We start from the raw sequence: 12,188 nt of genomic DNA, 5'->3' as shown, positions 1-12,188 counted from the left end.
GATATGATTCGGGAATCTTCGGTCGAAGTATCGAGCGTAATAAAGGAAAGCGTTCCTATACGACTCAATTGAATCATATAAGAAGGAATAATCACATTAGGGGTTTGACATAATATATCCATACCCTAATGATGTGATTGAGAGTATTGTATTAGAGAAGGATCGAATTACATTGTAATTCCAACTGAATAGGTTCTCCGAATAAACTTCTACATTAGCTTGGGTAGCTATGACATATGGTTAGATGTCACTCATAGCTTGTGAGTTCTTCTAGATGATTAAATGTACTCATCAAAGAAGAAAGGTGAATTGAAATGAAGTTTCAATTCACTAAGTGATTGAATTAAATTGGATTGGTGCCAATCACCTCACTGCCTTGCTAATTAGAACCTAAAAGATTGTTCACCAATACACTATTGTAGTGAGTAACTAATGGATGATGGAAATAATTAATTGGATTAATTAATTGTTGTGATTAATTTAGAAAGTCTAAAGAAATCATAAAAGCGATAAAGATCGTTTTGGGCTTAAGAAACGTTCGGGTTTAATTGGGCCCATTGGGCCTAAACCCATTGGGCTTTTATTCAAGCATTGGATGACTTGAAATAATAAAAGCCCAAAGCCCAAACAAACAACAAAGAGGCCGGCCACTTTAAGGTGGAAAGGGTGAGATATTTAGTCAAGTGTTGACTAGGTTTCTTTTGTCTATATAAGGAACTTTATAAGATATTGTTCATTAGGGTTTTTGTGTGGTTAAAACAACAAAGAGGCAAAAGAATATCTCTCTAAAATCACTACAAAGGCTGGCCACCAAAGAGGGTGATTTAGCTAACAATCTTTCACCCTTTTGGTTATTCCTTCATCCTTCTCACTACACTAGTGGGTGAGGATCTTTAGAGGTTTCCTACTTTGGGAACTTGAAGAGAACCTAGGAGCACTCATTGTAACAAAGTGGAGGAGGCAAGGAAGGAAGCTAGGCTCAAGGAGTTCAAGGAACAAAGGGCTTGGAGGTGGTCCATCCTTGGTCTCAAGTCAAGATCAAGAGGTATAAGACTAAACCTTCACTTTGTTCTTTTCTCTAAAATTTTATTTGATGCATTATATATAAACCTATGAACCTTGAAGGGGATTTGCATGACTATAGCTTTGATAATGTGTTATAAATGCTTCCGCTGCTTTCGTATATCTAAATTGTTTTGGATATGCATGATAGTCATTTAGAAATCCCATACACGAATCTCATAGATTTCCCTTCAGAAAGTAAATGTTGAAGTTGAAGATGTTGAAGCACAGTTAGCTAATAGTAACATTGCTTTGGAGGATCCGAGTAGAATCTTCACTATCATGTAGACATACCATTCTAGGATAACTGCCCTAGCCAAGGATGTAAAATTATTGAGCTGATTCTTATGTAACTTCAACATTCAATGAAATGAAAATGACTTCTTTAATCCACTTTAGCTTGCATTTCCTCCTTGAAACTCAACTATGATGAGTATATAAGCTAATTTTTGGATTTCTTACAATGTCTAAACTTCTTCAATGTAACAATCTCTGACATCCCACAAAGTTGGATGGTATTTCTTTAAAAACTTAGCATTAACCGGATGTCTCTGCAAGTTTCCTTCTAAATCTGTCAAGTAATATCCTCCTTTATCTAGTGCTTGGTGAACAATGAAAAGACCTTCCCAAGTAGGACTCCATTTCCCAAAGCCTTTAACTTGAGCTCCTAAAGGCAGAATTGCCTTCCACACTAACTCTCCTTTCTTGAAGTTCTTCAACTTCACCTTCTTATTGTATGCTCAGGCAACAACTCTCTTCCCCTCTTGAATTTTATCTAGAGCTTCAATTCGGGCTACATCTAGATCTTCAACTCCTTGACACATAGCCTAAATGTATTATTCACTGTGCAACCCAAACTGGTTTTGGATCCTAACATAACTCACATTTATCTCCATGGGGAGTATAACATCTTGCTCGAAGGTTATAGAATAAGGAGTAGTTCTAGTTCCTGCCTTCTTGAAGGTTCTGTAAGCCAACAAAGTATCTCCTAACTTCTCATGCCATTTTTCTGGACTATCTGCCACCATTCTTTTGATAATGTTCACCAAGATCTTATTGCTAGCTTCTGCTTGACCATTTGACTGGGGGTAGTAAGGACTAGGTTGAATCATCTTTATCTTGAACTTACTTGCAAATTCTTTTACTTCATTTGAAATAAAAGATGGCCCGTGGTTTGTAACAATTGTCTTGGGCACCCCAAATCTGTGTAAGATCTTAGTTTCAATAAACTTATTGACTGTAGTTGAGGTGATAGTTTTGACAGCTGAAGCCTCTACCTACTTTGTGAAGTAATCTGTTGCCACGATTATGAATGTATGTCTTTTGCTAGAAGCTGGATAAATTTGCCCGATGAAGTCCATTGCCCACCCTCTAAAGGGCCAAGGCTTAACCACGGGGTTCAAGGGTACTGAGGGCACATGTTGGAGAGGTCCATATCTTTGGCATTCTTCACACCCTCGGGCATAAGCTTTGCAGTCTTTCTCCATCTCAGGCCAGAAATAGCCATATCTTTTAAGCAACCATCTTATCTTAGTTCCAGCTTGATGTGCCCCACAAATTCCTTTTTGTACTTCGGCCATTACCCTAATTGATTCTTCCTGGTCTAAGCACTTCAGTAGCAGTCCATCTAGAGTCTTTCTTAGTAGATTTTCCTCCCACAAAACATTCTTAGTTTCGTCTATTTTTCTTACTTGGGGAAGGATGGATCTTTCAAATACTGAACAATAGGTGTCCTCCAATCCTCTATCTCCATTTCTTTAGTCATCACATCTAGGCTGAATCCCCTTTCAAAGATAGAAGGGAGATTTTTTTTCTAAACTTCCATATCCCTTTCAAACTTCCTTTCTTGGATCTGTACTCCAGAAGCTTTTGGGCCGTCACCTTAGCCATTGTATTTGATTATTTAGGAATATGATTGACTGATATCTCAGTGCTCTAATAACTCAACAATTGAGTGGCCGCCAAGTAATAACCAGCTATGGTGATGTGCCTGCACTTGTATTCTCCATTTAACTGATTGATCACCAATTCTGAATCACCAAACACCACAACTTTAGTTGGCCCCAACTCTATCAAGATTTCCAGGATTATCAATGCCTTAAACTCCACCTGATTGTTGGTAGTCTGTTGATAATCCAGGAGGAATGAATAACAATGATGAGTATCTTTGGGATCAATGATGACAATCGCAGCTCTAGCAGCATTTTGAGTGCAAGAACCATCAAAATACAGTCTCCAATGAGTGATCCAGAGGCTAGTTATTCTTTTTATCTCTTGCTGGATCCATTCTTCTCTGCCCGAGAAGGCTTTACTTGATGGGATCCACACACTGGCTACCTTCATAGTTCCTGGGATGTTGATAATTTTCTCTTGAGACTCTTGGTGCTCAGCTAAGATGTCTGCAATTGCTTATCCCTTGATCGCTCTTTGAGGCACATATTGAAAGCTAAACTCTGATAGTGCTAGAATCCACTTTCCAATTCTCCCAGTTAGCATTGGTTTTGACAGCATGTACTTGATCACATCTGTCTTGGAGATGATGTGGATGTGGCAAGGCAACATGTAATGCCTTAGCTTGCAGGCAGCGAAGTATAAAACCAAACACAACATCTCTGCTGGTGTGTATCTTGTATCTACCTCAGTAAGTAAGGATTCTACTGAGGTAGTATATTGCTTGTTCCTTCTCACCTTCATTGTTTTGGGCCAACAAACTTCCCATTGACTTTTCAGAGGCTGAAATATAAAGTTTTAAAGGCTTCCTCCTTTGAGGTGGCATGAGTACTGGTGGAGAGGTCAAGTAAGCCTTTATGCTGTTGAAAGCCTCTTGGTGTGGTGGGCCCCACTCAAACTCTTCTTTGTCTTTCAATCTTAGCAGAGGAGTTAACAACTGAATCTTGCCCGCCAAGTTAGCAATGAATCTTCTTAAAAAGTTGATTTTTCCCAGCAACCTTTGTAGTTGTACTTTATTGGTGGGAGGAGGTGATTCCATTATTGCCCGAGCTTTGTTCTTGTCAACCTCCACCCCTCTTTGATGAACAAGGAATCCCAAAAAGTTGCCCGACCTTACCCCAAAAGTACATTTCTTTGGATTCATTTTCAGCTTATGGATCCTTATTCTTGTTAAGGCTTGTCTGAGGTCTACCAAGTGCTGTTCTTCACTTTTAGACTTCACCACGATGTCATCAATGTATACCTCCATGCTATGGCCAATCAAGTCATGAAAAATGACATTCATCGCTCTTTGATAGGTTGTTCCAACATTTTTTAGCCCGAATGACATTACCAAGTATTCATATACTCCAACATGACTTGGGCACCTAAAAGCTGTTTTGTTTATATCTTTTTTAGCCATTTTTATCTGATTATAACTGACATTCCCATCCATGAAAAATAGGACTTTTTGTTTGGCAACTGCATCTATGGATAAGTCAGCCATGGGCATGGGATATTCATCTTTAGGCGTGGCTTCATTAATGTTTTTATAGTCAATGCAACACTGAACTGCATTAGTTATAGCTTTTAATACAGGTACAATGTTGGCCAACCACTCGACATATTTGGCAGGCCTAATAAATCCAGCCTTTACCAGCCTTGCAATCTCTTCTTTGACTTTTTCTTTGATCTCTTTTGACATCCTCCGTGGTGCTTGCTTCACAAGTTTATATCCTTCCTTAATAAGCATTCTGTGTTCTACTAAGGTTGAATCTAAACCTGGTATCTTAGTGTAATGCCAAGCAAAACAATCTTTAAACTAATGCAGAAAACTGCCTATCTTTGCCCGATCTTCAACTTCCAACATGCCACTAATTTGTATAGGCCTTGGATCTTCCTTAGTTCCCAAATTAATGATTTTTAAGGGGCCTTTTACCTCTGGTGGTGGTTTGTAAGCTTCTGCACACAAAAATTCAATTAGCTCTGGACTCTGGGGCAAGTCTTCTGGTCCATCCAGGTGATATATACATTCAGCCATTTGGATAGCTGCTTCCAACTCATTTCCAAAAACTCTTTTTCACTTTTGTTCTGGTTGCTTGATACTTCTTCCTCTTGTTCCTCGGCCAAGCTCTCTCTTTCCCGCTTCCTCTCTCTTCTATACACCAACAGTCTTTTGATTAAGGACCTGACTACAACTACTTGGTCATTTCTTATTTGTTCTGACATTACTGGTGTTGGGGAGTTGAGACAATATGGGGTCTATCCCATTCTTCCCTGGTGAGGAACAATCCTTGCTCGAAAAGCTTTTGGGCTGTCAACTTAGTCGGGTGGTCGTTCTCATTAACTCCTAAGCGCTAGAGAGTCCCAATACTAGGATTATAAAAGCTGGCTTCTGCCATATTGGCAGTGGGGAAGAATGGCCGTGACTCGGCCTCCACCATCTCCCAAAATCCTAGTCTTATGGCTTCTTCCTCGTGGTAAATTGCTACTTGTTGATGCAGGGTGGAAAGCACAAAGAGACTCTGATGAATCCAATCTCGGCCTAGTAAAGCTCCATAGGTGGAAGTACTATCCACAACGAAGAAGGCTAGCATGATTCGCTTGTAGCCTAAGTCAACCTCCAGGGGCAATATCCCATGAGTTCTAGTGATGGCTCCAGAGAAACTGGAAACTGTTAGATCTGTGGGGATGAGATCTTCCTCACTTCTACACACCATTTTCATCTGCTTGTACGTCAACACATTCACCGCAGCTCATCCATCAATCAAAACCTTCTTGAAGGGTACTCCCTCCAGATGAGCAGTTACATATATAGGCTTGAGATGGTTAGCTAGAGCCAAACTTGGGCAACTGAAGACCATTATGTCTGAGTATACTTTCTCGGGCTCCTTCTTTGTGAGCTCGGGCAAACCTGTTTTGCCCGACTCCTATTTTCCTGCTTCTTCAACATTAACATGTGCCATCATAGGTTCTGTTGCCAAGTAATCACCTTTCATTATGGCAAGTTGATCATGCTTGGGAAAAAACATGGAAGATAGAACAAATGTTATGTTTACATGGAAGTTGCTAGGTCCAGGTAGATCCTCCTTTTTGCCCCCAATATGGTCCATGAATTCATCTAACTAGGCTTGAGCTTCTTTTGGCAACATCAGCTCGGGCAACTTTTCTTCCCGAGTTATGCCAAAGTTTTGTGCCTACACTAGGTTTTCACAGAGAGTATCAACCAGCAAATGTGGGGGCATTCATTTCTCAGGCGAGATAGTTCCAAAATATATTGGCTATGGGCTCCATCTTGGTGTTGGTATCATTACCATGTCCTCTTGAGCTCTCTTTAGAATTCTGTACTTCCGAGGATGGGGGCTCTGTGGCACATGATCTCCTTCCCCCTCAGTCTTGTTATTTGCCTTTTCTACCTCATTTTTGCTTCTCCAATGAAGTTGATTTCTTCCCCTATGAGGTACTTTCTCAAACTTCACATTTTCAGAGGTTTCTGAGGCATCGGGGACTTTTAATGACTTCATGTGGGCTTTGTGCTGCCTTTGAACTCTCCTGATCATAGAGGCTCCTATTTCTTTGATAGGACTCCGATCTTTCCTTACTACATACCATTTCAGCCCGAGTCGGGCATAATCTTTCTTGGTGAATGAGGATATAATGCTTTTTGTTATTCCCTTCATTCTGACATCATTATAACTTGGTTGGGGATGCCTTACATCCACCCATTTTGGCATTTTGACTTCTCTATCCTCCATTTCTTCAAAAGCTTCATGGTTTCTGAATACCTCTGATAACCCCTTTGGTTGAGAATTTCCTCCCAACCTTTGGAAAACATTTATAGAGGTCTCTTTCTTAATTGCCCGCATGATGCTTCTGCGGACTTTTTGTTCATCTTTCTTTCTTCTTTTAATCAATTCTTGATCAATAATAGCTCTTGATGCTGGTACTTCTAGCTCACATTCACACTGTCACTTACTACACAAAACCAGCCATTTAACTATGGCTACTTTGGGTTTCTCGGGCTCCTTGATAGTCTCTTCTGTTGGTTTGTCAACTTGCCTCATTTCTGCTTTCACATCCCAGGTGGCTTTCCCTTTCCCTTTTTCAGCCCAAGTTAAGTTGATCATGTTTATCGGGGCTTCTGGGAAAGGATCCGTGTCAATCATTATATTGGCCTGTGGTTTTTCCAACAACAACTTTCCCTTCACTATTAGGTCTTGTATCCAATCCTTGAATTGGACACAGTTGGTTATGGAGTGATGAAGGTAGAGTGCAGCTTGCAATACTTCTTTCCTCTTAGCTCTTCTGGTTTAGGCATCTTTTTGGTGCTGTTGGACACAATCACTCTTGCCTGCACCAACCCTTCATAGATCTCCGAGGCCTTGGTTAAATCAAAAGAATAACTCTGGTATGTAGGGGGCTTCATAGGGACAAATCCGCCATCGTTCATAACCACTTTTTGATCCTTGATTGGTTAGACTAATCCTTTCATTATTAAAGGTTTAAAGGGGGTAGTCATCTCTGTCGAACACATGTCCATCCCTTCTCTTCCATGGCCATTAGTTCGTTCTGGCTTAGCTCCCTCAAACTCTACTTGAAGATGTGATCTCTAGAGGACACACTGCCATCTTCCCCACTAAAAGTAGGGAATGCGGGCATCTTGAAGTTGAGTGGAAAAAGGTTTTGCTCATCGATATACTCAAGGTATGGTTTCTGGTAGGTGATCCTTAACAGCGGGCGAGCCTGAGGTTGAGCATTCTGGACCACCATCCCTCTCAACTCAGCTAACTCCTCTTTGAGTTGCTGGTTGGCTGTATTATCATGTAGGGTATGAGGAGGTTCCCCACTTTTGGCTATGATCGTTGCCCAAGAAAGTCTCCTTCCTTGGTTCGGGCTTCCTCCATTTGGGCTCTCTTCCATTATTAGCCAATGGTGGTGGCCTATAAGGGGGACGTTTGTCCCCAGTTGTGAACTCACCTTTCCCACTGGATTCTCCGATAACTTGGGGCATCTCATACTTCGTTCTCTCTTGCCCGCTCTACCCCTTACTACCTAGTGAAAATAATAGGGGGTCGGGCAACTCTGTTTCCAAGATCTCCTCCAATACTGGTTGAATAGCTCCTAATCCTTCCTTGTTTTTTCCTTTATCCCTCTTTTCCCTAATGGTCTAGGGTTTAGGGTTTAGGGTTTTAGAGTTTGGGGTTTAGGGTTTAGGGTTTAGGGTTTAGGGTTTAGGGTTTAGGGTTTAGGGTTTAGGGTTTAGGGTTTAGGGTTTAGGGTTTAGGGTTTAGGGTTTAGGGGTTTAGGGTTTAGGGTTTAGGGTTTAGGGTTTAGGGTTTAGGGTTTAGGGTTTAGGGTTTAGGGTTTAGGGTTTAGGGTTTAGGGTTTAGGGTTTAGGGTTTAGGGTTTAGGGTTTAGGGTTTAGGGTTTAGGGTTTAGGGTTTAGGGTTTAGGGTTTAGGGTTTAGGGTTTAGGGTTTAGGGTTTAGGGTTTAGGGTTTAGGGTTTAGGGTTTAGGGTTTAGGGTTTAGGGTTTAGGGTTTAGGGTTTAGGGTTTAGGGTTTAGGGTTTAGGGTTTAGGGTTTAGGGTTTAGGGTTTAGGGTTTAGGGTTTAGGGTTTAGGGTTTAGGGTTTAGGGTTTAGGGTTTAGGGTTTAGGGTTTAGGGTTTAGGGTTTAGGGTTTAGGGTTTAGGGTTTAGGGTTTAGGGTTTAGGGTTTAGGGTTTAGGGTTTAGGGTTTAGGGTTTAGGGTTTAGGGTTTAGGGTTTAGGGTTTAGGGTTTAGGGTTTAGGGTTTAGGGTTTAGGGTTTAGGGTTTAGGGTTTAGGGTTTAGGGTTTAGGGTTTAGGGTTTAGGGTTTAGGGTTTAGGGTTTAGGGTTTAGGGTTTAGGGTTTAGGGTTTAGGGTTTAGGGTTTAGGGTTTAGGGTTTAGGGTTTAGGGTTTAGGGTTTAGGGTTTAGGGTTTAGGGTTTAGGGTTTAGGGGGGTTTAGGGTTTAGGGTTTAGGGTTTAGGGTTTAGGGTTTAGGGTTTAGGGTTTAGGGTTTAGGGTTTAGGGTTTAGGGTTTAGGGTTTAGGGTTTAGGGTTTAGGGTTTAGGGTTTAGGGTTTAGGGTTTAGGGTTTAGGGTTTAGGGTTTAGGGTTTAGGGTTTAGGGTTTAGGGTTTAGGGTTTAGGGTTTAGGGTTTAGAGGGTTTAGGGTTTAGAGGGTTTAGGGTTTAGGGTTTAGGGTTTAGGGTTTAGGGTTTAGGGTTTAGGGTTTAGGGTTTAGGGTTTAGGGTTTAGGGTTTAGGGTTTAGGGTTTAGGGTTTAGGGTTTAGGGTTTAGGGTTTAGGGTTTAGGGTTTAGGGTTTAGGGTTTAGGGTTTAGGGTTTAGGGTTTAGGGTTTAGGGTTTAGGGTTTAGGGTTTAGGGTTTAGGGTTTAGGGTTTAGGGTTTAGGGTTTAGGGTTTAGGGTTTAGGGTTTAGGGTTTAGGGTTTAGGGTTTAGGGTTTAGGGTTTAGGGTTTAGGGTTTAGGGTTTAGGGTTTAGGGTTTAGGGTTTAGGGTTTAGGGTTTAGGGTTTAGGGTTTAGGGTTTAGGGTTTAGGGTTTAGGGTTTAGGGTTTAGGGTTTAGGGTTTAGGGTTTAGGGTTTAGGGTTTAGGGTTTAGGGTTTAGGGTTTAGGGTTTAGGGTTTAGGGTTTAGGGTTTAGGGTTTAGGGTTTAGGGTTTAGGGTTTAGGGTTTAGGGTTTAGGGTTTAGGGTTTAGGGTTTAGGGTTTAGGGTTTAGGGTTTAGGGTTTAGGGTTTAGGGTTTAGGGTTTAGGGTTTAGGGTTTAGGGTTTAGGGTTTAGGGTTTAGGGTTTAGGGTTTAGGGTTTAGGGTTTAGGGTTTAGGGTTTAGGGTTTAGGGTTTAGGGTTTAGGGTTTAGGGTTTAGGGTTTAGGGTTTAGGGTTTAGGGTTTAGGGTTTAGGGTTTAGGGTTTAGGGTTTAGGGTTTAGGGTTTAGGGTTTAGGGTTTAGGGTTTAGGGTTTAGGGTTTAGGGTTTAGGGTTTAGGGTTTAGGGTTTAGGGTTTAGGGTTTAGGGTTTAGGGTTTAGGGTTTAGGGTTTAGGGTTTAGGGTTTAGGGTTTAGGGTTTAGGGTTTAGGGTTTAGGGTTTAGGGTTTAGGGTTTAGGGTTTAGGGTTTAGGGTTTAGGGTTTAGGGTTTAGGGTTTAGGGTTTAGGGTTTAGGGTTTAGGGTTTAGGGTTTAGGGTTTAGGGTTTAGGGTTTAGGGTTTAGGGTTTAGGGTTTAGGGTTTAGGGTTTAGGGTTTAGGGTTTAGGGTTTAGGGTTTAGGGTTTAGGGTTTAGGGTTTAGGGTTTAGGGTTTAGGGTTTAGGGTTTAGGGTTTAGGGTTTAGGGTTTAGGGTTTAGGGTTTAGGGTTTAGGGTTTAGGGTTTAGGGTTTAGGGTTTAGGGTTTAGGGTTTAGGGTTTAGGGTTTAGGGTTTAGGGTTTAGGGTTTAGGGTTTAGGGTTTAGGGTTTAGGGTTTAGGGTTTAGGGTTTAGGGTTTAGGGTTTAGGGTTTAGGGTTTAGGGTTTAGGGTTTAGGGTTTAGGGTTTAGGGTTTAGGGTTTAGGGTTTAGGGTTTAGGGTTTAGGGTTTAGGGTTTAGGGTTTAGGGTTTAGGGTTTAGGGTTTAGGGTTTAGGGTTTAGGGTTTAGGGTTTAGGGTTTAGGGTTTAGGGTTTAGGGTTTAGGGTTTAGGGTTTAGGGTTTAGGGTTTAGGGTTTAGGGTTTAGGGTTTAGGGTTTAGGGTTTAGGGTTTAGGGTTTAGGGTTTAGGGTTTAGGGTTTAGGGTTTAGGGTTTAGGGTTTAGGGTTTAGGGTTTAGGGTTTAGGGTTTAGGGTTTAGGGTTTAGGGTTTAGGGTTTAGGGTTTAGGGTTTAGGGTTTAGGGTTTAGGGTTTAGGGTTTAGGGTTTAGGGTTTAGGGTTTAGGGTTTAGGGTTTAGGGTTTAGGGTTTAGGGTTTAGGGTTTAGGGTTTAGGGTTTAGGGTTTAGGGTTTAGGGTTTAGGGTTTAGGGTTTAGGGTTTAGGGTTTAGGGTTTAGGGTTTAGGGTTTAGGGTTTAGGGTTTAGGGTTTAGGGTTTAGGGTTTAGGGTTTAGGGTTTAGGGTTTAGGGTTTAGGGTTTAGGGTTTAGGGTTTAGGGTTTAGGGTTTAGGGTTTAGGGTTTAGGGTTTAGGGTTTAGGGTTTAGGGTTTAGGGTTTAGGGTTTAGGGTTTAGGGTTTAGGGTTTAGGGTTTAGGGTTTAGGGTTTAGGGTTTAGGGTTTAGGGTTTAGGGTTTAGGGTTTAGGGTTTAGGGTTTAGGGTTTAGGGTTTAGGGTTTAGGGTTTAGGGTTTAGGGTTTAGGGTTTAGGGTTTAGGGTTTAGGGTTTAGGGTTTAGGGTTTAGGGTTTAGGGTTTAGGGTTTAGGGTTTAGGGTTTAGGGTTTAGGGTTTAGGGTTTAGGGTTTAGGGTTTAGGGTTTAGGGTTTAGGGTTTAGGGTTTAGGGTTTAGGGTTTAGGGTTTAGGGTTTAGGGTTTAGGGTTTAGGGTTTAGGGTTTAGGGTTTAGGGTTTAGGGTTTAGGGTTTAGGGTTTAGGGTTTAGGGTTTAGGGTTTAGGGTTTAGGGTTTAGGGTTTAGGGTTTAGGGTTTAGGGTTTAGGGTTTAGGGTTTAGGGTTTAGGGTTTAGGGTTTAGGGTTTAGGGTTTAGGGTTTAGGGTTTAGGGTTTAGGGTTTAGGGTTTAGGGTTTAGGGTTTAGGGTTTAGGGTTTAGGGTTTAGGGTTTAGGGTTTAGGGTTTAGGGTTTAGGGTTTAGGGTTTAGGGTTTAGGGTTTAGGGTTTAGGGTTTAGGGTTTAGGGTTTAGGGTTTAGGGTTTAGGGTTTAGGGTTTAGGGTTTAGGGTTTAGGGTTTAGGGTTTAGGGTTTAGGGTTTAGGGTTTAGGGTTTAGGGTTTAGGGTTTAGGGTTTAGGGTTTAGGGTTTAGGGTTTAGGGTTTAGGGTTTATTTAGGGTTTAGGGTTTAGGGTTTAGGGTTTAGGGTTTAGGGTTTAGGGTTTAGGGTTTAGGGTTTAGGGTTTAGGGTTTAGGGTTTAGGGTTTAGGGTTTAGGGTTTAGGGTTTAGGGTTTAGGGTTTAGGGTTTAGGGTTTAGGGTTTAGGGTTTAGGGTTTAGGGTTTAGGGTTTAGGGTTTAGGGTTTAGGGTTTAGGG

The 12,188-nt window shown here is 41.5% G+C and overlaps 1 protein-coding gene across 1 annotated transcript; it reads right to left on the bottom strand.

The window, feature by feature from the left end:
• Positions 1 to 2,997: 2,997 nt before the first annotated feature.
• On the bottom strand, positions 2,998 to 3,405 carry LOC108174055 (uncharacterized). Its single transcript, XM_017334351.1, has one exon. It carries the CDS (start codon positions 3,403 to 3,405, stop codon positions 2,998 to 3,000), a length of 408 nt encoding a protein of 135 aa, XP_017189840.1.
• Positions 3,406 to 12,188: the final 8,783 nt, after the last annotated feature.

Source organism: Malus domestica, chromosome 10 (genome assembly GCF_042453785.1).
Source record: "Malus domestica chromosome 10, GDT2T_hap1".
In the NCBI taxonomy this organism is placed as follows: Eukaryota; Viridiplantae; Streptophyta; class Magnoliopsida; order Rosales; family Rosaceae; genus Malus; species Malus domestica.
The sequence above is the reverse complement of the archived record's forward strand: the minus strand, read 5'-3'. Positions and strand labels throughout refer to the sequence as shown.

Coding starts and splice junctions, on each gene's coding strand:
- LOC108174055 (XM_017334351.1), bottom strand. CDS start 3,405: ATGAAGGTAGCCAGTGTGTGGATCCCATCAAGTAAAGCCTTCTCGGGC.